This window comes from Hemitrygon akajei, chromosome 15 (genome assembly GCF_048418815.1).
Source record: "Hemitrygon akajei chromosome 15, sHemAka1.3, whole genome shotgun sequence".
In the NCBI taxonomy this organism is placed as follows: domain Eukaryota; kingdom Metazoa; phylum Chordata; class Chondrichthyes; order Myliobatiformes; family Dasyatidae; genus Hemitrygon; species Hemitrygon akajei.
In genome coordinates, this window is record NC_133138.1 from 47,120,644 (window position 1) to 47,142,857 (window position 22,214).

At 39.5% G+C, this 22,214-nt stretch overlaps 1 protein-coding gene across 1 annotated transcript; it reads left to right on the forward strand.

The window, feature by feature from the left end:
• Positions 1-379: 379 nt before the first annotated feature.
• Positions 380-21,108, forward strand: nme5 (NME/NM23 family member 5). Its single transcript, XM_073067988.1, has 5 exons — positions 380-675; positions 9,289-9,494; positions 10,474-10,574; positions 19,564-19,682; positions 20,551-21,108. The coding sequence occupies exons 1-5, from the start codon at positions 559-561 to the stop codon at positions 20,614-20,616; spliced, it is 609 nt and encodes a 202-aa protein (XP_072924089.1). The 5' UTR covers positions 380-558; the 3' UTR covers positions 20,617-21,108.
• Positions 21,109-22,214: the final 1,106 nt, after the last annotated feature.

Here is a 22,214-nt window from a genome sequence, read left to right on the forward strand (position 1 = left end):
ACACAAAGTCGGAAATCTCACACTTAAACATCTACAAAAGTTCAAAACATATTAAACACGCTTTCTTGGTATAAGCAATGGTTGTTCAACTAAGTAGCATTATGTGCTTTCGTTATCCAGAGAATTGGGTTGCGCTTGTAGAGGTTAGCGGAATCTAGAATCTGTACACTCTTTACCAAAGGGAAATCTTACTTACCTAATGTATTTGTCAACACTCGGTGAATGTTTGCATTTAATGATTGAATTAGAGCACGTATAGAGGGAAAAAAAATGCCTGTCGAATAAATTGCGCTTTGGCGAGTATGAAATGTTCGGAGACAGGTTGTTTCTGAAGAGTATCCTGGGAAAGTACTTCTACTCTGAGCGCCTTGGCAACTGTTGTGAAGCAGTCCTAACAAGGCCAGGGGCGAAATCCTAGCGGCATTTCGGTTCCTTTCTATCAAGCAGCGAGCGTTTTAGCAAAAATACTGCATACAACATTTCGATTGTCTTGAGATTGCTCCATTTGTGTCCCATTTTCGGAGAGAGTCCGATACCTGGACCATACGCGAGTGAGTCATGGAGAAGGCGGAGGTGTACGTGGAGAGGACGCTGGCTCTGATTAAACCTGACGCCATCGATAAGGCGGACGAAATTGAAGAGACCATTCTCCGATCCGGCTTCACCATTATTCAGGTACAGTAAGTCGGGTGGTTAGTCCTGGACGGAATTGGACATCCTCCTGCCAGTGTGACTTTAGGTTTCTATACAAAGCATCGCTGCCGAATTCGTAGTGTTACTGCTTTTAGTGGTGTGAGTTTCTGGATGGTGGAAAATCTTTAAATTGTCCAAACGAAAATCAAATTTGGGTATTGTGTGTCAGGTTGGCAGTTTCGTGGCATTGGTTTCTTATAGAGATCGTTGAATACGAATAAAAAGGAAAATTGTACTTCCAGGGGGCAAACATAGCTGGAGACAATTTTCTTAAACTTTTCACGGAGACAAAATGCAAAAGAAATTGTGATGTTATTTATCCGGAGATTGCAGTGGTGGCCCATTGTAATCTAAGTGTTCTTGATAAATACAGTATGATCCTGGATTTTATCACAATTGTACCCACATTTGTTGCTGACCTATGGAGAAAGAAAGTTGGTACTTGGGAGCAATTTACTGCATTAAGTTAGTACAGTCCTCAATGGTGGAGCCCCAAGATTTTGAGAGTCTAAAGCCCATCACAGGGAAGGATCAGAACAGTTCCTGTCACTGGGCTGGGCTTCACTGTTAATCAAGTAATCAGTTTATAATACTAGATTGTTGATGTGGTTGAGGGGTCAGAGGTATTCCATTTTCTTAGAATTAAAGAACTATACAAGTACCATTATATTGTTAAATTGTTTACTACAACTTGCAAAATACTAGGAAGAATATGGAGGACTATATTGATGATTATAGAGACTTTATTGAAATATTGGCCAGTAACAACATAAAGGTGAATGAAGGAATGGATTGCTGAGATGGTTACTCTTATGGACAATGTACTTTCAGCCCAATGGGAAAGAACATTCTGTGGATCAAAATGCCTGAATTGCAGGAGTGTTAATAACTTGAAAGGTGTAGAACTGGGGAAAGATCGAGATAGGGGTAAGGATATGCAAGGATAAAGAAAATAAAGTTGAGGATTTTAATAGTAGTGAACGCAGACATGGCGGATAACATATACGGTATGTTTGATCATTAGCAACAGAGTTTAGGATAATCAATAGATACTTTGAGAGAGGACAGACAAGAGAGCTAGATATAATAAAGTGCATGGACAAGAAGAGCCAAATGGACTGTAGTGCTCTGACTCGAAAGTCAATATAATAGCAATGAGGGATGAGGTTGATAATGATTTCAGCAACATAATTTCAAAGTTTTCAAATGATGTCAGATTTGGTGAATAAGCAGTGAGTTGAGGCTAAGGCAGACCTGTATATTCCAACAGAGGGAAAAGGAAGGTCTTTGTAGTACTGCAGACATGTGATTTATCTCTCACATCAGGGGCCAAAATGATCTAGTTAAGAACATAAGAACATAAGAGATAGGAGCAGGAGTAGGCCAATTGGCCCCTCAAGCCTGCTCCGTCATTCAACAAGATCATGGCTGATCCAATCTTAACTCTAGTTTTCACCGAATCCCACAAGGCAACAGTGCCAACCAACAGGGCACCATGCCGCCCATTTTATTTTATTATTCATCCCGCCCAAACCCATGTGATCACCCGGGGGAAAAAAACCGAGTTGCCAATTGAGGAGATAAAATCTGGAAAATTCCTCTCCGACCCATCCAGGCTATCGAAAACTGGTCCAGGAGATCACATGGCTGATCTAAACCTAGCCTCATGTCCACTTACCTGCTCGCTCACTGTATCCCCTAATGCCATTTTTATCCAGGAAAATGTCTATCTCCGTTTTGAATTTATTGAGTGTAGTAGCTTCCACAGCTCTCTGGGGCAGTAAATTCCACAGCCCCACTACCCTCTGAGTGAAGAAATTTCTCCGCATCTCAGTCCTGGAACGGCATCCCCTTATTTTAAGATTATGCCCCCTAGTCCTAGTTTCACCCATCATTGGGAACATTCTCCCCGCCTCCACCCGAACAAGCCCCTTCACAATCTTATATGTTTCAATAAGATCGCCTCTCATTCTTCGGAACTCCAATGAGTAGAGTCCCAATCTACTCAACCTCTCATCTTACATCAACCCACCCATCCCCAGAATTAACCTAGTGAACCTTCTCTGCACTGCCTCGAGAGCCAGTATGTCCTTTCTTAAATATGGACACCAGAACTGCACGCAGTACTGCAGGTGTGGTCTCACCAATACCCGGTACAACTGCAGTAAGACCTCCCTGTTCTTATACTCCATCCCCCTAGCAATAAGAGCCAGCATTCCATTGGCCTTCTTGACCACCTGCTGCACTTGCATACTAACTTTTTGTGTTTCCTGCACCAGGACCCCCAGATCCCTTTGCACAGAAGCACTTTCCAGTTTCTCTCCATTTAGATAATAACTTGCTCTATTATTTTTCCTGCCAAAGTGCAAGACCTCACACTTGTCAGTATTATATTTCATCTGCCAAATGTCTGCCCAATCACTCAGCCTGTCTATGTCCCCCTGCAGGGTTTCAATGTCCTCTGCACTCATTACACTCCCTCCCATCTTTGTGTCATCAGCAAACTTCGATACGTTGCACTTAGTCCCTTTCTCCAAATCATTAATATAGATTGTAAAGAGTTGGGGTCCCAACACCGACTCCTGCGGAACACCACTAGTCACCAACTGCCAGTCTGAGAATAAACCATTTATCCCAACTCTCTGTTTTCTGTTAGAAAGCCAATCCTCCACCCATGCCAGAATATTATCCCCAATCCCATGATTTTTTACTTTAAGTAATAATCTTTGGTGTGGCACCTTGTCAAATGCCTTTTGGAAGTCCAAATACACCACATCCACTGGTTCCCCTTTATCTACCCTATATGTTATGTCCTCAAAGAACTCCAACAAATTTGTCAAACGTGACTTCCCTTTTGTAAAGCCATGCTGACTTTGTCCTATTAAACTATGTTTATCCAAATGCCCTGTTACTGTTTCCTTAATTATCGATTCCAACATTTTGCCAACCACAGATGTTAGGCTAACTGGCCTATAATTCCCAGCCTTCTGTCTATTGCCCTTTTTAAATAAAGGAGTTACATTAGCATTTTTCCAATCTGCCGGGACCATTGCCGAGTCCAGCGAGTTTTGAAAAATTATCACTAATCCATCCACAATCCTGACCGCCACTTCCCTTAAGACCCTAGGATGCAAGCCATCCGGTCCAGGGGATTTATCCACCTTCAGTCCCATTAATTTATCAAGTACCATTTCCTTGGTGATTTGAATCGTAGTTAGCTTCTCTCCCCCTAGAGCCCCCTGTTTATCCAGTGTTGGGATATTTTGAGTGTCCTCTACTGTAAAAACTGATACAAAATATTTGTTCAGCGTTTCCGCCATCTCCATGTCCCCTACCATTAATTTCCCGGTCTCATCTTCTAGGGGACCAACATTTACTTTAGCCACCCTTTTTCTTTTTATGTAACTATAAAAACTCTTACTATCTGCTTTTATGTTTTTCACCAATTTACTTTCATAATCTATCTTCCCCTTCTTAATCAATCTTTTTGTTATTTGCTGCTGATCTTTAAAAGCTTCTCGATCTTCATTCTTCCCACTAGATTTAGCTACCTTATATAACTTTCTTTTTAGTCAAATACTTTGCTTTATTTCTTTACTTAGCCACGGATAACTATTTTTTCTTTTACGCCCTTTTTTCTTCAGTGGAATATATTTTTCTTGATAGTTGTAAAATAACTCCTTAAATATACACCACTGATCAAGTACCGATCTATCCTTTAATCTATTTTCCCAATCCATCTTAAGCAATTCCGCTCTCATACCATCATAGTCTCCTTTATTTAAGCACAGTACGCTTGTTTGAGATCCAACCCTCTCATCCTCTAATTGAATATGGAATTCGACCATGTTATGGTCACTCATTCCAAGGGGATCCTTTACAAGGACATTTTTTATTAGTCCTGTCTCATTACACAGGACCAGATCTAAGACTGCTTGCCCCCTTGTCGGCTCAGTAACGTATTGTTCAAGGAACCCATCCCGAATACACTCAATAAACTCTTCTTCAAGGCTGCTGTGTCCGACTTGATTAGTCCAGTCAATATGAAAGTTAAAATCCCCCATAATTATAGCTGTTTCCTTATTACAAGCCCCAACTATTTCCTGATTTATGCTCCGACCAACTGAGTTACAGCTGTTTGGAGGCCTATAGACTACTCCCACCACTGCTTTTTTCCCTTTACTATTTCTTATTTCTACCCAAATTGTTTTGTTATCCTGATCCTTTGAGCCAATATCATTTTGCTTTATTGCAGTGATTTCTTGCTTTATTAACATAGCCACCCCACCTCCTTTTCCTTCTTGCCTGTCTCTCCTAATTGTCGAATACCCTTGTATGTTTAATTCCCAGTCCTGGTCACCCTGCAGCCATGTTTCCGTAATTGCCACAATATCATAACCATACATAATTATTTGTACCGTCAACTCATCAATTTTATTCCTAATACTACGTGCATTCAAATAAAGGACTTACAAATATGTTTGACACTTATTTCCTACCTTTTCCTTTTGTACAACTTTACACTTATCTCCGTACATTCTTTCCCCTCCTGACACACTCTGTCTTTTTATTCCTCCACTTTTACCTACATCCATTACCTTCTCCATTGTCTTTTTAATTATTTGCTCTCTAGAATCCTCCCCCCCACTAGTTAGTTTAAAGACCTCTCTGCAGCCCTAGTTATATGATTTGCCAGGACACTAACCCCAGCCCGGTTCAGGTGAAGCCCGTCCCTCCGGAACAGTTCTCTCCTGTCCCAGTACTGGTGCCAGTGTCCCAAGAAGCAAAACCCACTTCTCCCACACCAGTCTTTGAGCCACGCGTTTAACTCCCTAATTTTATTTAACCTAGCCAAATTTGCTGGTGGCTCAGGTAATAATCCAGAGATTATTACCCTTGAGGTTCTGTTTTTCAATTTGACCCCTAGCTGCTCATATTCCTGTAACAGAACCTTCTTCCTTGTCCTATCTATGTCATTAGTACCGACATGTACTAAGACAATTGGATCCTCCCCGTCCCACTGCAAGTTTCTCTCCAGCCCAGAAGAGAGGTCCTTAACCCTGGCATCAGGCAGGCAACATAGCCTTCGGGACTCTCGCTCTCGGTTGCAGAGAACCCTATCTATCCCCCTGACGATACTGTCCCCTATTACTACAACATTTCTATTGACTCCCCCCTCTGGAATGGCCCCCCACTCCACGGTGCTATGGGCAGGTTGCTCATCCTCCCCACAGTCCCCGCTCCTGCCCTCACAGGGAGTTAAAGCCTCGAATCTGTTGGACAAGAGCAAGGCCTGCATCTCCTCCAGCCCTACCTCCTGGATTCCCCTACTTGCCTCACTCATAGCCACACCATCCTGTGCTTGACTGCAATCTACATTAGTTAATCTATTAGGTGTGGCTATCTCCTGGTACACAGAGTCCAGGTAACTCTCCCCCTCCCTGATGTGTCGCAGTGTCTGAAGCTCGGAGTGCAGCTCATCAATATGAAGCTGGAGTTCCTCGAGCAACAAACACTTGCTGCAAATGTAGTCGCCGTGTCCCTCAATGGGGTCTACCGGTTCCCACATCTCGCAGCAGTAACACATCACCTGCTCCATGCTATATAGTTAATTTAATGTACTAGTATTAGTTATGCAAGAATCCTTTGCCCCAATACAGCTAACTATCACACTATTTAACAATACTTTTAAAGTTATAAGTGTAAAAGGAAGCAGAACTACTTACCAAGCAACTAGCTGTGAGAGTTCTGCAGCTCCGGTCTTCCTCGCCTCGCCCGGTTCCGCCGAAGCCCGTTGAGCCAAAGCCCTTAGGCCTCCACTCTACTCCCGGTTCACTCCACTGCCCGCAACGACGCAGTTCCAGCTGATTGCTAAGGGAAGGGGATGATGGCCATGGACCTTGTGGTAGGAACTGAAGCCATTAGGTTATTGATTTATTTAGAATAAAGTTGTTTTCATAGGTGGATGTCTAGCAGGTAGTCTGCAATTTGAAGTACAGTGGATAGTCTATAGAGATTTGAAGGTGACAACTGTTTGTATAAGACCAGAATAGTTTCTCAGAAACCATTTTTGGGATCTTTGCTCTTTTCGAACTGTAAATTGATTACCCTGACTATAGTGTATAACTTTAAAACTTTAAGAATATGTCAAACTTAATATAGTAAACAATTACAAAGTTCAGTGAGCCATATGCAGATGTGTGGAATGTGTAAACACAGAGTACATTAAGTATTAAGTTATATTTTGGTTGAAAGAATGAAGAAAGGAAAAATAAAGTAAATGAAACAATTTAATGTGTTTGTAAAAATACATATACCTGCAGATGAATGCCCCAAAACTAATGAAACTAATGGCAAATTGAGAGAATCCTTGGATTCATTAATGGAGTCCACAAACTACAAAAAAACAGCCAGCTGTGCTAGATTATTGTAAAGTAACTGTTCAAGTCTCAACTGACATCTTGAATTATTTTGTGGTCCAAAACTTTTGGGAATGTTATCAAGATTTTAGAAAATAACGGAATAGATTTTCTAATATAGTTTGAGGTATGTGAGAATGTTGCTAAAGTTGTATTGTTTGAAGAGTGTAGAAGAGTTCAAAATCATGAATTAAAAGAAATGTTTAAATTTCAATATGGTTGGGAGCCAGAGTCCACGAATAGCAAGTGATTAAGAAATGATCCAGTATCAATGAGTGAAGCAGCTTTTTCACTACTTCGATATATATGCAGATGAAATGTTGAAAAGAAAGATGACTTTAAGAAAACTTTACATGCTTAAGGAATAAGTAAGGAAATAGTCTATCTGAAATCATAAAGGAAACAGACTTAATAAAATTAGGAAAATAATATATCATTGTGAAACACATTGTAATGCATCAAATTGCTGTGGTCTAGAATCCACTGCCAACATTTAAGTGTGGGCAAAGACAATTAAATAAATACTTGGTGAGGCAGACGGGGAGAGCAAACCTTTAGGGGGAGTGTGTGAAATGGCCTTGGAAGCTGGAGTATTTCAGTAAGTTAGTGTTGGCATAAGTATTCATGGCTGCCTCCTGTGCTGAGATTCCTCTCCTTCTGATTATCCTTGTTTATCGCCCAAATAGTTTGGTTTCTACCCTGATTTTTTTTTTTAGAAAACATTTGTTTACATTTTTTAATGTTTCAAAGAAACCTGAAGGGAAATAGAAACAGGATGAAATAGTGACAGCTGAGCCAGGTTCATCCTGTTAATATGCTATTTGTAATTTTATGAGTTACTTGTATTAACAATGTATGTAATAATGTGTTTAATCTTAATGGTGTTATTTGTGGAATGAGTAACAGAAGAGAAATGGACCTTTTCTATCACCTTCACCATCAGATTTCTGAACAATCCACGAACTATTTTCAGCTGTTTTTCCATTACTTGCTGCTTTGTAATTTAAAGTAACTTTTAATGTCTTTGTGCTGTACTACTCCATAAAAGAACAAAGTTAGTGATAGTAAGCCCTATTCTGATTCTGAACAAGACCCACGGTTTGAATGTTAGGATATAATTATAAATGTAAGTCAGTTCTCATTAGGGGGTTGGAGGTGGTGAAGTTCAGTAAATTTAAATTCCCTGGTGTTATCATATCAGAGGAACTGCCCTGGGATCAGCACATAAGTACCTTTACAAAGAAGTCCTGGCAACACCTGTGCTTTCTTAGAAGTTTGCGCAGATTCAGCATGTCATCGAAAACTTTGACAAACTTCTATAGATGTGTGGTGGAGAGTATCCTGACTGGTTGTATCATGGACTGGTATGGAAACACCAGTCCCCAAAAATGGAAAAACCTACAAGTGGTGGATAGAGCTCAGTCCGTCATGCAGAGCCCTCTCCACCATTGAGCACTGCTACAGGAAAGCAGCATCCATCATCAAGGGCCTCCACCACCTGACCAAACTCTCTTCTCACTGCTGCCATTGAGAAGGTGGTACAGAAGATTTAGGATTAGATATTACTCTTCAACCAGCAGACTCCTGAACCACTCACTTCACCCACTTCACTCACTTCAATTCTGAACTAATTCCACAACCAATGGACTAGCTTTCAATGACAGTACTATTTATTTATTTATTATTTGTATTTGCACAGATTTGTCAGTCTTGGTTGATGTGTAGTTTTTCATTGATTCTATTGTATTTGTTCTACTGTGAATACCTGCAAGAAAATGAATCTCAAGGTAGTATATAGTGACACATAAGTACTTTGATAATAAATTTACTTTGGACTTTGAAGAATGCAGCATTTGAGTCAGGCTGGAATCAGTGAGTGTGGCATGGATTTAAACAGAGAAATATTGACAATGCATAATTATATTACACCCATTTTAAATATTTCATCATATATTACATAATGGAAATGTTTTAATGGTGGTTTGAAATTTTACATTTTTCCTTTTCATTGGAGCAACAAACTTTTGAAATCCCAACAGAGTTGGGCATCTGTGTTTTAATATTTCCTACCTTCCTCCCCCACCACCTTTTTCATTTCTTTTTCTCCCATCCACCCCTCCTTTTTGCTTTTAATCCTACTAACCTAGGATTGCATTGATTTTCTTTCCCATTGCAGAGAAGGAGAGTCTGTTTAAGCCCGGAGGTGTGCAGTGATATTTATGCAGCACATTATGGAAAAATGTTCTTTCCCAGCCTTACGGCATTCATGAGCTCTGGGACAAGTGTTGCCATGGTTATTGCCAGAGATAAAGCGATTGCACACTGGAATGAGTTGATTGGACCTGCTGATAGTGTAAAGGCAAAAGAAACTCACCCAGGAAGGTGAGTGCTCTTAGAAATAAAAAAAACCTGTGAGGCAAATCTTTCTTTTCTTCTCTTTCCCTGGCAAGTCCTGTTCAGAACTAATAGAGGAACATGATGTGATAGGGCAGAGATTATCTTGCCTGGTAAGGTAATCTGATTCTATTAATATCCCAATTGGTGGAAAAGGTTAAATTTCTTCTCTCTGGTTAGAAAACATAAAATACACCCAGTGGCCACTTTATTAGGTATACCTGTACTGCTGCTTGTTAATGCAAATATTTAATTAGGCAATCATGTCTTAGCAACTCAATGCCTAAAAGCATGTAGACATGTTCAACAGGCTTGGTTGTTGCTCAGACCAAACATCACAATGGGGAAGAAATGTGATCTAAGTGACTTTGACCGTGCAATGATTGTTGGTGCCAGATGGGGTAGTTTGAGTATCTCAGAAACCACTGATCTCCTGGGATTTCACACAGAACAGTCACTAGAGTTTACAGGGAATGGCGTGAGAAACAAAATACTTCCAGTAAGCGTCGGTTCTGTGGACAAAAAAAGAGTGGTCATAGGGGAGTAGCTTGACTGTTTCAAGCTGACAGGATGGCAACAGTAACTCTCATAACCACGTGTTACAACGGTGGTGTGCAGAAGGGCATTTCTGAATGCACAATACATCGCACCTTGAAGTGGATGGGTTATAGCCACAGAAGACCACACCAGAAACCACTCCTGTACCTAATAAAGTAGCCACTGAGTGTAGAAGGGGCTAAATGCAGACTATGTTTTATTTGTTGAAGTTTAGGTCTGGCTGCCCTTTTATATAGAGGTGAGAATTTTATCATAAGGACTGAGTAGCTTCATTGTATTATCTGGCAATTTATCATTATAAACATAGTTGGTTCATTCTTTTCTTACAAATAAAATGTTCTGCATGTGAAAAAAGCAGGTACATGATATATTTGTTTTCATATCTTTTATCAATATGTGACCATTCCAGTTTAAGAGCATTATATGGGACGGATGAACTTAGGAATGCTGTGCATGGCAGTGAGACTTTTTCTGCAGCAGAGAGGGAAATTCGATTTATTTTTCCAGATGGTAAGTCTTTAATTTCCAGTTCCTACTTTTCCTTAACACATGTAAAGAGGAGTAGTTCCATTTTATCTGCCCTGTTATCAACTGGTATCAAAATGGCAAACAAATCAAGAATTATATTCATTTAAATAAAACATTATAAAATTATTATATCATCTCATTAAATGTAGTATTCTAACAGACTTGGAGAAATTCTTCACTTATGATTTTATAAACTCCAGGTAGTTACTATATAGATTATGCCCATTCAGTAGAAATAGTACCGTTTGCCTCCTTGCTTATCAAGCTTCGTCCTTAAGAAATATTCAAAGTCCCTGTCTTTTGTGGAAGAGAATTGCAAAGCCTTATAGTCCTGTAAAAGAAAAAAAATTGCTTCACTTCTATCTTAAGTGGGCAACCCTTATTTTGAAAGGTGACTGCTAGTTCTAGATTCTTCCACAAAAGACAGCATCTTCTCTGTTTGTCCTGTCAAGTCCTCTCTCCTTCTGCTAAACTCCAGTGGATCTTGACCAACCTTATAAGTCAACCAGCCCTTGGCATGTTTCAGTGTAGCAAACCTCCTCTGAACTACTGTCAATGGATTAATAACCTACCTTAAATTAGGCCAATACTGTACACAATAATCCAGATGTAATCTCATATACAGTACACCCTGTACAATTTAAGTATAATCTCCCTACTTTTATATTCAGTTCCCCTAATGATAAATAATATTCTGTTTGCTTTCCTGATTATCTGATGCAGTCACATAGCAGGTTTTTTTTCTGATTTGAGCACTGGAATACTCCACATCTCCTTTTCCATCTCCGAGGCAAGTGTAACATATTATAAAAAAATAAGTATTTTCTAACAAAGGTGCTAAAATAGTTGGAAATCCTAATAGATAGCAGACATAGGTAAGTTTTTTTGCAATAAATAAGCTGCTTTATTTTATCAAATTTTGGAAGAACATGGGGGGGGTGGAACATTTAAATTCCCACTCCTAAAATCATTTCATAATATAACTTTCCAAAGGATGGCACAACAGCCTAAGAAGATATTACAAGAGCATGGAGTTTCTGTGTGATAATTCTGTTTTTAATAGCACAGCACAGTCAAAGGTTGAATGCATATTTATTACCGAAGTCTGTATGTAGAATACAGCCCTGAGATTTGTTTTCCCCACAAAAAAGCAAAGGAAACAACGGAACCTGTTCAAAGAAAAACATGAAACTGCTCCCTCATGCACAAAAAAACCAAATCATGCAAACGGTAAAAACGCAGAATAAAACACAAAGTTGAAAGAGTTCAGGTGTATTCAGTTCAGCTTTGTGTGACATTTTAATATAAGGTCAAATTTCTTGATTTTTTAAGCGTTCTTTTTTTAAAAATTTAAAAATCATCTAAGTAGAAGTGTCTCACCAACAAAACAGGCTTCATGCTCATCATAATTTAGTCACCATTTAAAATTACTCAAGGGAGGTGGTAAAGACTCTGAAATTTAATTGGATATTTTGGGTGCAAGAATAAAAATATATTTTGACTGATTAACATAATGGGTGGATATGGTCAGTGCCAGCCTGGTGGGATCAAGGGCCCATATTTGTGCTGTAGCTCTGTGATGATAACTAAAAAACTGTATTTAAAAAGTTAATAATTAAAAATCTTAATTGATCACAAATTTACTTGCACTGTAATTTAACTTGATTATTTTCTGCATGGAACCCATTACTAATTGTTTAATCACTGTTGCCAAGTTACCACACTTAAAGTTGTCAATTACCTTTGATGCATAATCAAAAGCAAAGAAAAATAAATCACACCCTGATTTTCTTGCTTAAGGATAACGTTGCATTGTATGATATGTAAGTGAATATGATGGTTTTGATAATGGGGGATGTGGAGAAGGGAACACGGACAGTAGTTCTTCAAAGCATGTGCTATTCTGTATCTAATTTGCACTAGAAGTATGGAGTGTATCCAGTAGGGAAGCTCTTTCCTTATCACTTTGTACATCTCATGGTAATGGAAATCTGGAATTCTTTCTATCTCTCTGCATTCCAACCCCTCTTGGCCCACCAGAGGAAGCTGTTATGATTAGGCCCATTGAAATGTTCAAACCTGTGATTGCTAGATTTATTGCATAATTATTGTAAGTTACCCTCTGAGGGAGAAAATTGAGTTAAGGTACCAATTTGTTGTAATTTAACCAACAAGTCTAACAGCTTCTGGTGCTGAATACCTGCTCTGACATTCCTAACAACCTTTTCTGTCTTTTTTTAAACAACTATTAATTCAGATTTATTTAAAATAATTTTTAAAGAATAACTGTTCAAGAAAACAAATAGTTTCAACACATAAAAATATAACATTGTTTTCTCCATTTGAAGCAACATCATACCTATGCTTGCAAATTTGTCCTCAATTTCAAAATTGTATCCTTTGACTGCTAATTAAGACAAAAGAGAACAAATTTTAATGAAATACTTAATGTAATTAAATTAAAAATTGCTTCAATTTATATTCATTTTGACCCTAATTACAATTGTAGCCTTATGGGATTTGTAAATAAGATATATTTTAAATTAATGATGTTAATTAACATTTTGGTAAAATGTGTTAACTCTACAATTATCTATTTTGTGCAGTGTCAATTTTCTTAAGGGAATTTCAATACACTTAATTAATAAAGGTTGCTAATGGCACAATGAAGTGGAACAACCATGATCAAGACAGCTGTTTTCTAATGCCGGTTATTGATCATGTGTTTCTCTGTCTGTGTGAGGTTAAAGGCCTGATTTGAGTGGAGCTTGCTTGAGTGAATGCCGGCTGGCTGGCAGTTGGTTGGTGCATGTGTGAAAGTGGTTTGGAACTTGTTGAGGGAAAGGGAGTGGGGCAGGAGTGGGAATTGCTGGGAGGGGGTTGCCTGGGTCTGGTAATGGCAGACAAGGTGAGAGGAGGGGCTGAGGGAAAGAGAGTGGAGAAGGAGTGGGATAGGGATTTGGGATCAGAGGTAGGCAGCTGGGGAGAAATGGATTATTGTGAAGGGAGAAATAAAGGGAATAAGGAGATAGTGAGGGGATGGATGAATGAAAACCGAGACAAAGGGAATAAAAGAATAAGAAATGACAATGGAGAGAGTTCTGAAAGTGAGGAAGATGAACAAGTTCAGAGAGGAGGTGTTGTCATAATTAGGTTTAATGAGAAGGCGCAAGGACAAATGAAGAAAATTAACCCGTTTGTGCTAACAACAACTCTGGCAAATAAGATAGGGGAAATAGTATTTGCAAAAGTCCTTAATGATGGCAATCTATTGGTAAGATGTGCGAATGAGGAACAACTTGAGAAAGCACTCAAGCTAAAAGAGATAGGAAAATGCAAGGTGGAATATACAGGGAGGGTGGGAGCACGAAATGGTGGTTGTAAAGGAGTGATCACGGGTGTACCAATGAGTATAAACATGGAGGAGTTGAAGAGGAATATCAAAGGGGGGAAAGTAATTAATGTTCTAAGACTGAAAACAACAAAGGAGGGAATGAAAAAGGAAAGTGAAACAGTATTGATTGAATTTGAAGAAGAAAGAGTTCCAAGGAAAGTGTTCCTGGGTTTCATGAGTTACCCAGTAAGGGTATATGTGCCAAAGCCATTGAGGTCTATAATTGTCAAAGGTTTGGACTCATAGCTAAAAACTGTAAAAGGCAGAGGAGATGTGCTAGATGTGGGGATGACCATGAATATGGAAAGTGCGGAACAGGAGTGCAACCAGAATGCTGTAATTGTGGAGGAGCTCATAATGTGGCGTATAGTGGGTGTGAGGTTATGAGACGGGAGAATAAAATTCAAGAGATAAGAGTGAAAAGAAAGATCACTTATGCAGAAGCTGTAAGAATGTCAAGAGAACAGAATAATGCTCCTAATGACCAGAGAGCAATAGGGATGCAAGAGATGCAGCGAAGAGTAAATGACAGGATTTATGTGGAAAAAAAGCTCTAGTAACATTCATGGCAGGAGTCATTAATAGTACAGCAGAGATAAAGCCAAAAAGTGACAAAATTCAGCTGGTGGTCAAAGCAGCAGTAAACCATTTAGGGTTAGTAGGACTGACATGGGAAGAAGTGAGGGAGAACCTCACTAATCAGTCAAGCCAGGAGGTGTCATAGGTTGGTTAGTACTCATTATGGTGATTCTTTTGCAATGGAATGCAAGGAGTTTACTGGCCAATGGCCAGGAATTTAAGGACTTTATTAAGGAAATGGTTGTAAAACCGGATGTAGTGTGTATTCAGGAAACTTGGTTGAAACCAGCTTTAGACTTTGTGGTACATGGGTATACAATGATAAGGAAAGATAGAAATCTAGGGGGAGGAGGAGGTTGTGCTATGTTAATCAAGCAAGGTATACCGTATATAGTACTGGAAAAAGGAGACGATCAGGAATACATAGTGGTGGAAATATGGGAGAGAGGGGAGGGAGTGGTTATAATTAACTACTACAATCCATGTAAAAGGTTGGATTTGGACAGCCTACTAAGGATACAAGGACAAAATAGACATAAAGTAGTGTGGTGTGCAGATTTCAATGTTCACAGCACAATATGGGGGGATCCGATTACAGATTCAAATGGAACGGTAATTGAAGATTTGATGGAAGAAAGGGATTTGGTATATATGAATGATGGTAGAGGAACAAGGATAAACATAACAACAGGAACTGAGTCGGTATTAGATATTACATTAGTGTCTAATGTCTTGGCTGGCATCAGTAACTGGGGAGTTTGGACTGCTTCAACAGTTGGCAGTGATCACTACCCAGTTTTATGTTCAGTGGGTGAAAGAGTTGAAATAAGACCAGGTGGGGGAGTCCCAAAGTGGGTGTTTGGAAAAGCAGATTGGAGTAAGTTCCAGCAGTTTAGTGAAGAAGCATTGACAAAGATGGACATTTCTGGAGATATAGATGAATTAAACAGTCAGGTGACTTCAGCAATTATTATGGCAGCAGAAGGATCTATACCCAGGAGTAAAAATAGGATGAATAGAAAACTAGTGCCATGGTGGACAGAGGAGTGTTGTCAGGCTGTAAAAAACAGAAATAGAGCATTCAGGCTAGTTAAAAGAACCCATAATATGCAGCATTTGATTCAATATAAGAAGGCACAGGCAGTGGTGAGAAGAACTATACGTCAAACTAAAAGGGCAAGTTGGAGGAGTTTTTGCAACAAAATAGGAAGAACAATGCCTGTGGGAGAGGTATGGGGAATGATTAAGAGGAGGGGGGGAGATAGAAGGGATTGGGAGTATCCAGTAATGATATCTGAGGAGGAAACAGCAGTCTCCAGCAGGGATAAGGCTGAGATCATGGCCAAGTCATTTGTAAAGATACATAGTTCAGAAAATTTGTCTGAAGAAGGGAGAAGGAGAAGGGAAAGAACAATGAGTCAATACCCAGGTGTGTTAAACAGGAGGAAAGAAACAGATTATATAATTGATGACCCATTTACTGTGGCAGAAATGGTGAGAGCAATAAAGAGATCGAGACCAACCTCCCCAGGGAAAGATCTAATATGCTGTGTTATGCTAAAAAATCTAGGAGAAGGAGCGCTCTTGAAGTTACTGCATTTTTTTAACAGAGTGTGGGAGGAGGGAAGATTACCAAGTGCATGGAAAGAAGCAGTAGTAATTCCAATAAGGAAACTTGGCAAGGATCTGTCAAAACCCACTAGCTACAGGCCAATAGCACTAACATCAAATATATGTAAGGTAATGGAAAGGATGATAACTGAAAAGTTATCATATGATCTTGAGAAGAGAGGAATGCTGGCAAGTTATCAGAGTGGTTTTAGGAAGGGAAGGAATTCCATGGACTCAGTGATAAGGTTAGAGACTGAAATAAGAAAGGCCCAGGCAAATAAAGAATCAGTAGCTGCAGTGTTTTTTGACATTGAAAAAGCCTATGATATGATGTGGAAGAAAGGATTATTAATTAAACTCCTCAAGATGGGGGTTGGGGGGAGAGTTTTTAATTGGATTAAAGATTTTTTGTTTGGTAGAAAAATTCAAGTTCGGATTGGATCAGAATTATCAAAACAGTACATAGTGGGAAATGGCACACCTCAGAGTAGTGAGATTAGCCCGTTACTTTTCATCATTATGATCAATGATGTCTTCACAAAGGTACCAGTGGATATAGGTAGGTCACTGCTTGCGGATGATGGGGCCTTGTGGAAAAGAGGCAGGAACACGGAGCATATAATCAGGAAACTACAAGGAGCAATTGATGAAGTGGTAGAGTGGGGTTATGATTGGGGATGTAGATTTTCAGTGGAAAAAAACTCAAACTGTATTTTTCACTAGGAAAAGAATTGAAGTAGGGAAGAAGTTAAGGATGTATGGGATTGAATTAGAAAGGGTTGGATCATTTAAATTTCTTGGAGTTATATTTGATTCACGATTAACATGGGCAGACCATATCAGGAAAGTTGAGGAGAAATGTAAAAAAGTAATAAACGTGATGAGATGTTTGACTGGTAGGGAATGGGGAGCAAGTTGTTCAGCATTAAAGAGAATGTATGTGGCTTTAGTAAGATCTGTGTTGGATTATGGAAGTGTAGCATGTGGATCAGCAGCTAGGTCTCTTATAAGGAAACTGGATGTGATTCAGGCTCAGGTTTTGAGAGTGTGCAGTGGGGCTTTTAAAACATCACCAGTATCAGCCCTGCAGGTAGAAATGGGAATAATGCCTTTGGAATTAAGAAGGATGCAATTGATGGCAAACTACTGGGTTAATTTGCAGGGACACAATGATTCTCACCCTGCTAAAGGAGTGTTGCAGGAGTCCTGGGAAAATGGGAGGTTTCAGAGGGAAAACTTTAGTCGGGTAGGGAATAATATTGCTAGATCATGTGGAGTGTTTGATCTAAGGATAAGTCCTTCAGTAGTTTATCCGGTTGTAGCTCCATGGAAGCTGGTATGGCCTGACGTAGACTGGCATTTGTTAGAGGTAAAAAGGAAAGGAAAGTATAAAACTGATTTGGTAAGTGCATTTAACTGTCATGTGATGGAAAAGTATAGTGATTATACTCAGGTCTATACAGATGGTGCTAAGGAACCTGAGACAGGAGTGACAGGGTTTGGGGTGGTTATACCAGCAAAAGCAATTACAATCAGCAGAAGAACATCTGATAAGTTAGCGGTGTATACAGTGGAGATGATGGCAGTGTTGGTTGCGTTGCATTGGGTGGAGAAAACTAAACTAGTCAAAGCGTTGATATGCTCAGATTCATCTTCAGTACTAGCAAGTTTAAGGTCTTCTCACTCAAACAGCCAGGAAGGTGTACTTCATGAAGTCCTTCAGTCAGTCACAAGAGTTGCAAATCAGGGAGGTCAGGTTAAATTTCTATGGGTTCCAGCTCATGTAGGGGTGAAGGGCAATGAAAGGGTGGATGAGTTGGCAAAGAGGGCAATAAAGAAAGAAAATATAGAAATGCACATTAGTATCAGTAAAGCAGAGGTTAAGTGCGTAATATGGGAAAAAATTAACCAAATGTGGCAAGAAAGATGGGACAGGGAGGGGAAAGGGAGGCATTTATATCAAATACAAAAAAGTGTTGCAGGTACTAGAGTAGCAAGTAGATACAGAAGAGAGGAAATTGTGTGGACTTGGTTAAGGCTGGGGCACTGTGCACTAAACCAAACATTGAAATTGATAGGGAAACACCAGACAGGATTGTGTGCGGAATGTCAGGAAGAGGAGTCAGTAGAACATGTAGTTCTGAGTTGCAGGAAGTATGGGATACAGAGAGAGATGATGAGAATTAATTTAAGGGAATTGGGGGTGCAGGAATTCACATTAAAAGGGTTGCTGGGCATGGGCGAGAGAACATAGGTCAGGGTATTTTTAGCTTTCTTAAGGGGTACAGGGGTTTTTTTATAGGATATGATGGATAAACAGAAATAGGGTACTAGGATGGGGAGGATAAAGTGTAGGTTAGGGTATGTGTATGTGTGCGATTGGGTGAAGGGATTTAGAATGTGAGTCCATCGCATACTCCGGAACAGAAGGTGGCGGTAATGCACCATTAAGCTGGGTGCCAACCACCGTAAAACAAGACGGAGAGAGAGAGAGAGCTTGCTTGAGCTGATTTTTGATTGAATCAGAGAGCAAACACTACTCGTGATAAGTAACTGTTCTAGAAATATGTACATTGTTTCCAAGTTAGAACAAACTCTGGACATACTTGTAGGGTTATCTTTAAAATGAGGAAGATACAGCTCTGCCAGCTTATGAACCTACCTGTGGCCATCAAACTTTACAACTCCTCCCTCGGAGTGTCAGACACCCTGAGCCAATAGGCTGGTCCTGGACTTTATCTCCACTTGGCATGATTAACTTATTATTATTTAATTATTTATGGTTTTGTATTGCTATATTTCTTCACTAATCTTGGTTGGGGCGGCTGTAATGAAACCCAATTTCCCTTGGGATCAAAGTATGTTTGTCTGTCTGTATGTCTGAACAGCTGAGAGGCTTGCCTGTAGGCAGCCGGAGTGGTAACGGGAGCTGGCTGGCGGCTGTAATGCAAGGTTTGTTAACAGTCCGTATATACAGACGAACATTTGGGAGGCTGGTGGGACAGATTTTCCAGTTACTGTGGGTCTGCAGGGATCTTCTGCTGGGGGGAATGGGGCATTTCTGTCTGCCTTCTCTCCCCATCCACACTCTCGTCTACTCTACCGAGCCATGCAGAGCTGGGAGCAGTGAACAGGCTCGCTCACTGTGTCAGTGAGGCCGGCTGGTGACCACTTCCCCGTGGCTGCTTGCTCTTCCATCAGAGTTGATACTGATTATTTCCATTTCACGAGTAGTTCTTTGGATTAGGCTCCTGTCGGAATCTGGGGACTGCTTGTAATCCATGATTTCTTAGTAGCTTCACTAGAGGGAGCAAGAAAGTAGAAAAATTAAAACAAAAATTAGCAGAAAATCTTGAGGCGGATTTCTGATTATTCAATACTTCACAGCTTCCATTGATCCAATTGACATCAGACAATCTGCAATGAGTTACCTGAGCAAGAATGTAATTCCTACGTTGTTGTCTGGACTAACTAAACTCTGCAAAGAGAAACCCATAGATGCTATTGTAAGTACCCTCTAGTCGTTGAATTCTGTACGTTAATACCTGCGGCAATTGCTCATTAACTCACCTTGAGTATTACCCCTCTCAAATGTATTATTTGTTACCTTGTAGCAATGTTGAACTCCATGTGAAGATTTCCATCATCCCTAAGAAAATGAGGTTTTCTATTACTGTTGCTATATTTTTGTGGTCTTGTAGTAAATTACCAAGAAATTTCTCTACCCCTGCACATGATGTGCATGTAAGTAACTTTCCACACAGCATTCATTTTGTTTCTTAAAATTAATTTAATTCCAAACATCAGGAGAGAATTTTGTTCTGTAACATTTTACAAGCACATTTTCATGACTCAAAAAAGTAATTTACATTGCGAAAAGGCTAAAATCAGAATGCTTGGCTTCAATGGCGAAGCATTGGGCATTGTTCAAGGAGAAAACAATGCCTTTATAATTGGCCTTTATCAATTGGTGGATTTTGGAAATCTTTGACAAAAACTAGAAATACTGCAAGTGTTGAAAAATTAAGGCAGCATGTGTGAAGGGTGATACATAGAATTATGATTTAAGGTTAATTATCTTTCATCATAATCTATCCGATTCTTAATGAAATGTACTTGCATGAGCGGAATGCAACAGCTTGATTACAGTTTGCTATTGCTGTGTGATAACAAGGGCAAGCTGAGGCAGACACTGCTGTGAGATTGTACTGAACTATGTCTTTGAGGAATAGTGAAGGGAGATCAAATGGGAGTCTGTGGCTAGAGATGACATGACTCCACTTCCAACCAATGATGTGCAGGAAAAGTCACTTCTTTTAATTCTTTTTAACATCAGTTATTTTTAATGCAGCATTGTGTTGTATTCTATTTCAGACCTGGCTTGCAGACTGGCTGATTGCAAACAATCCCAACAAACCAAGCATTCATGTGGACGAATAGAAGAGCCCTAAAGTAATCATTCTGACGGCTTAAAGTACTCTAAATTGTCCACTTCTAGGAAATATTAATTGTAGGTGGAATTCGTCTGACCAATGCAAATAACAGATGACTTTGGATTTTAATCTATTCAATGCAGGTGATGTTTTTAATTTTTAATATCAGCTTCTGATATTTACAGTGAATGCAAATGCAGAAAAATCATTCAACATTAATATCTCTTACTTGATGGCCCTTAAAGAAACCAAAATAATTAATGATTGCGCTGGACTTGCCTAATTGAGAGGAGGGTTCAACGCATAAGATTGTATTTTACTATCAACAGCTACACTTGAATGCTATTGTTTTACTATTTCCACTTTCCTCAGATGTATGCTCCTCAATAATTGTTTGTTAAATGTTTTTCCTAATTTGTGATTGACAATCATGTCTATCAAATTGTGATAATTCATTCCATACTCCAATGATCCTTGTGAAATAAAATACTTTCTAGCACCTTTATGCATCTGGTTCTAGTCCAAAGTACAAACTCGAAGTTGATGCTTGTTCTGACTAATACATAGATCATTGTGAATATTGAAGAAATGTGTTTAAGTACTTCTGTCAGATTTCATAGGACCGTGGACATTTGTGATAGAGGAAGACCCATCACATCCATATTGGCTGAATTTTAACTCAGTCCACATATCTTAGCTTTCAATTCATCAGGCGCTCATTGAAGTAAGTTTTATATGTACTGAGGGTTTCTGACATTTTTGGCTGTGCAGTCTGTGAGTTCCAGAATCGCACTATTCTTTGTCTGTTTTCTTTATAACTCCCCTCTTACCCTTCCACTAATTCACTTAAATCTATGACCACCATTTATTCACCCTGCTGCTATGGGTTTCATCCCTTTCACCCTGTCTCAGCCACTCAGTTCTGCATTGCTCCATTAAACCTCTTGTTGGTCTCCTTCATACCCAAGAGTGAAGGATAATGACCCAAGGCTAATAATACTTTCATAACTATAACCCCCCTGGCCTCAGCATCGTCCTTGTGCCTCTCACACACAAAATGCTGGAGGAATTCAACAGGCCAGGCTGCATCTATGGAAAAAAAGTGCAGTCAACATTTCAGGCAGAGACCCTTTAGCAGGATTGGAGAAAAAGAGCTAGCTTGTCCATTAAATTCATAATTTGTAACTGTTTGCCTTTTTATACCTTTTTTAACTATTTCCATTAAACTTCAGTTAATTGGGGCAGCTGCTTAATTGGGCCAAAATGTACTGGTCACTTTTTCTCCAGACCTGCTTGAAATGTCTTGACCCGAAATGTCAACTGTACTCTTTTCCATAGAAGCTGCCTGGCCTGCTGAGTTCCTCCAGCATTTTGTGTGTGTTGCTTGGATTTCCAGCATCTGCAGATTTTCTCTTGTTTGATCTTTGTGCATCTGTTGGTTTAGCAAAAAAAATGTAACAGATTTTTAAATAAATTAAACATAGTGTAACCCCCCCCCCCCGCACACTGAGATAAGAGAAGCTACATTAGAGAATAAGGAAATAGCTGAGAAATTAAATTAATATTTTGTGTCTGTCATCACAGAGGACAGAAAACATCCTGTAA

Bases quoted from the DNA above. Each gene is read 5' to 3' on its own strand.
- nme5 (XM_073067988.1), top strand. From the start codon at position 559: ATGGAGAAGGCGGAGGTGTACGTGGAGAGGACGCTGGCTCTGATTAAA. The intron at 676-9,288 runs GTACAGTAAGTC...TTCCCATTGCAG, and splicing joins CCGGCTTCACCATTATTCAG to AGAAGGAGAGTCTGTTTAAG. The intron at 10,575-19,563 runs GTAAGTCTTTAA...AATACTTCACAG, and splicing joins TCGATTTATTTTTCCAGATG to CTTCCATTGATCCAATTGAC.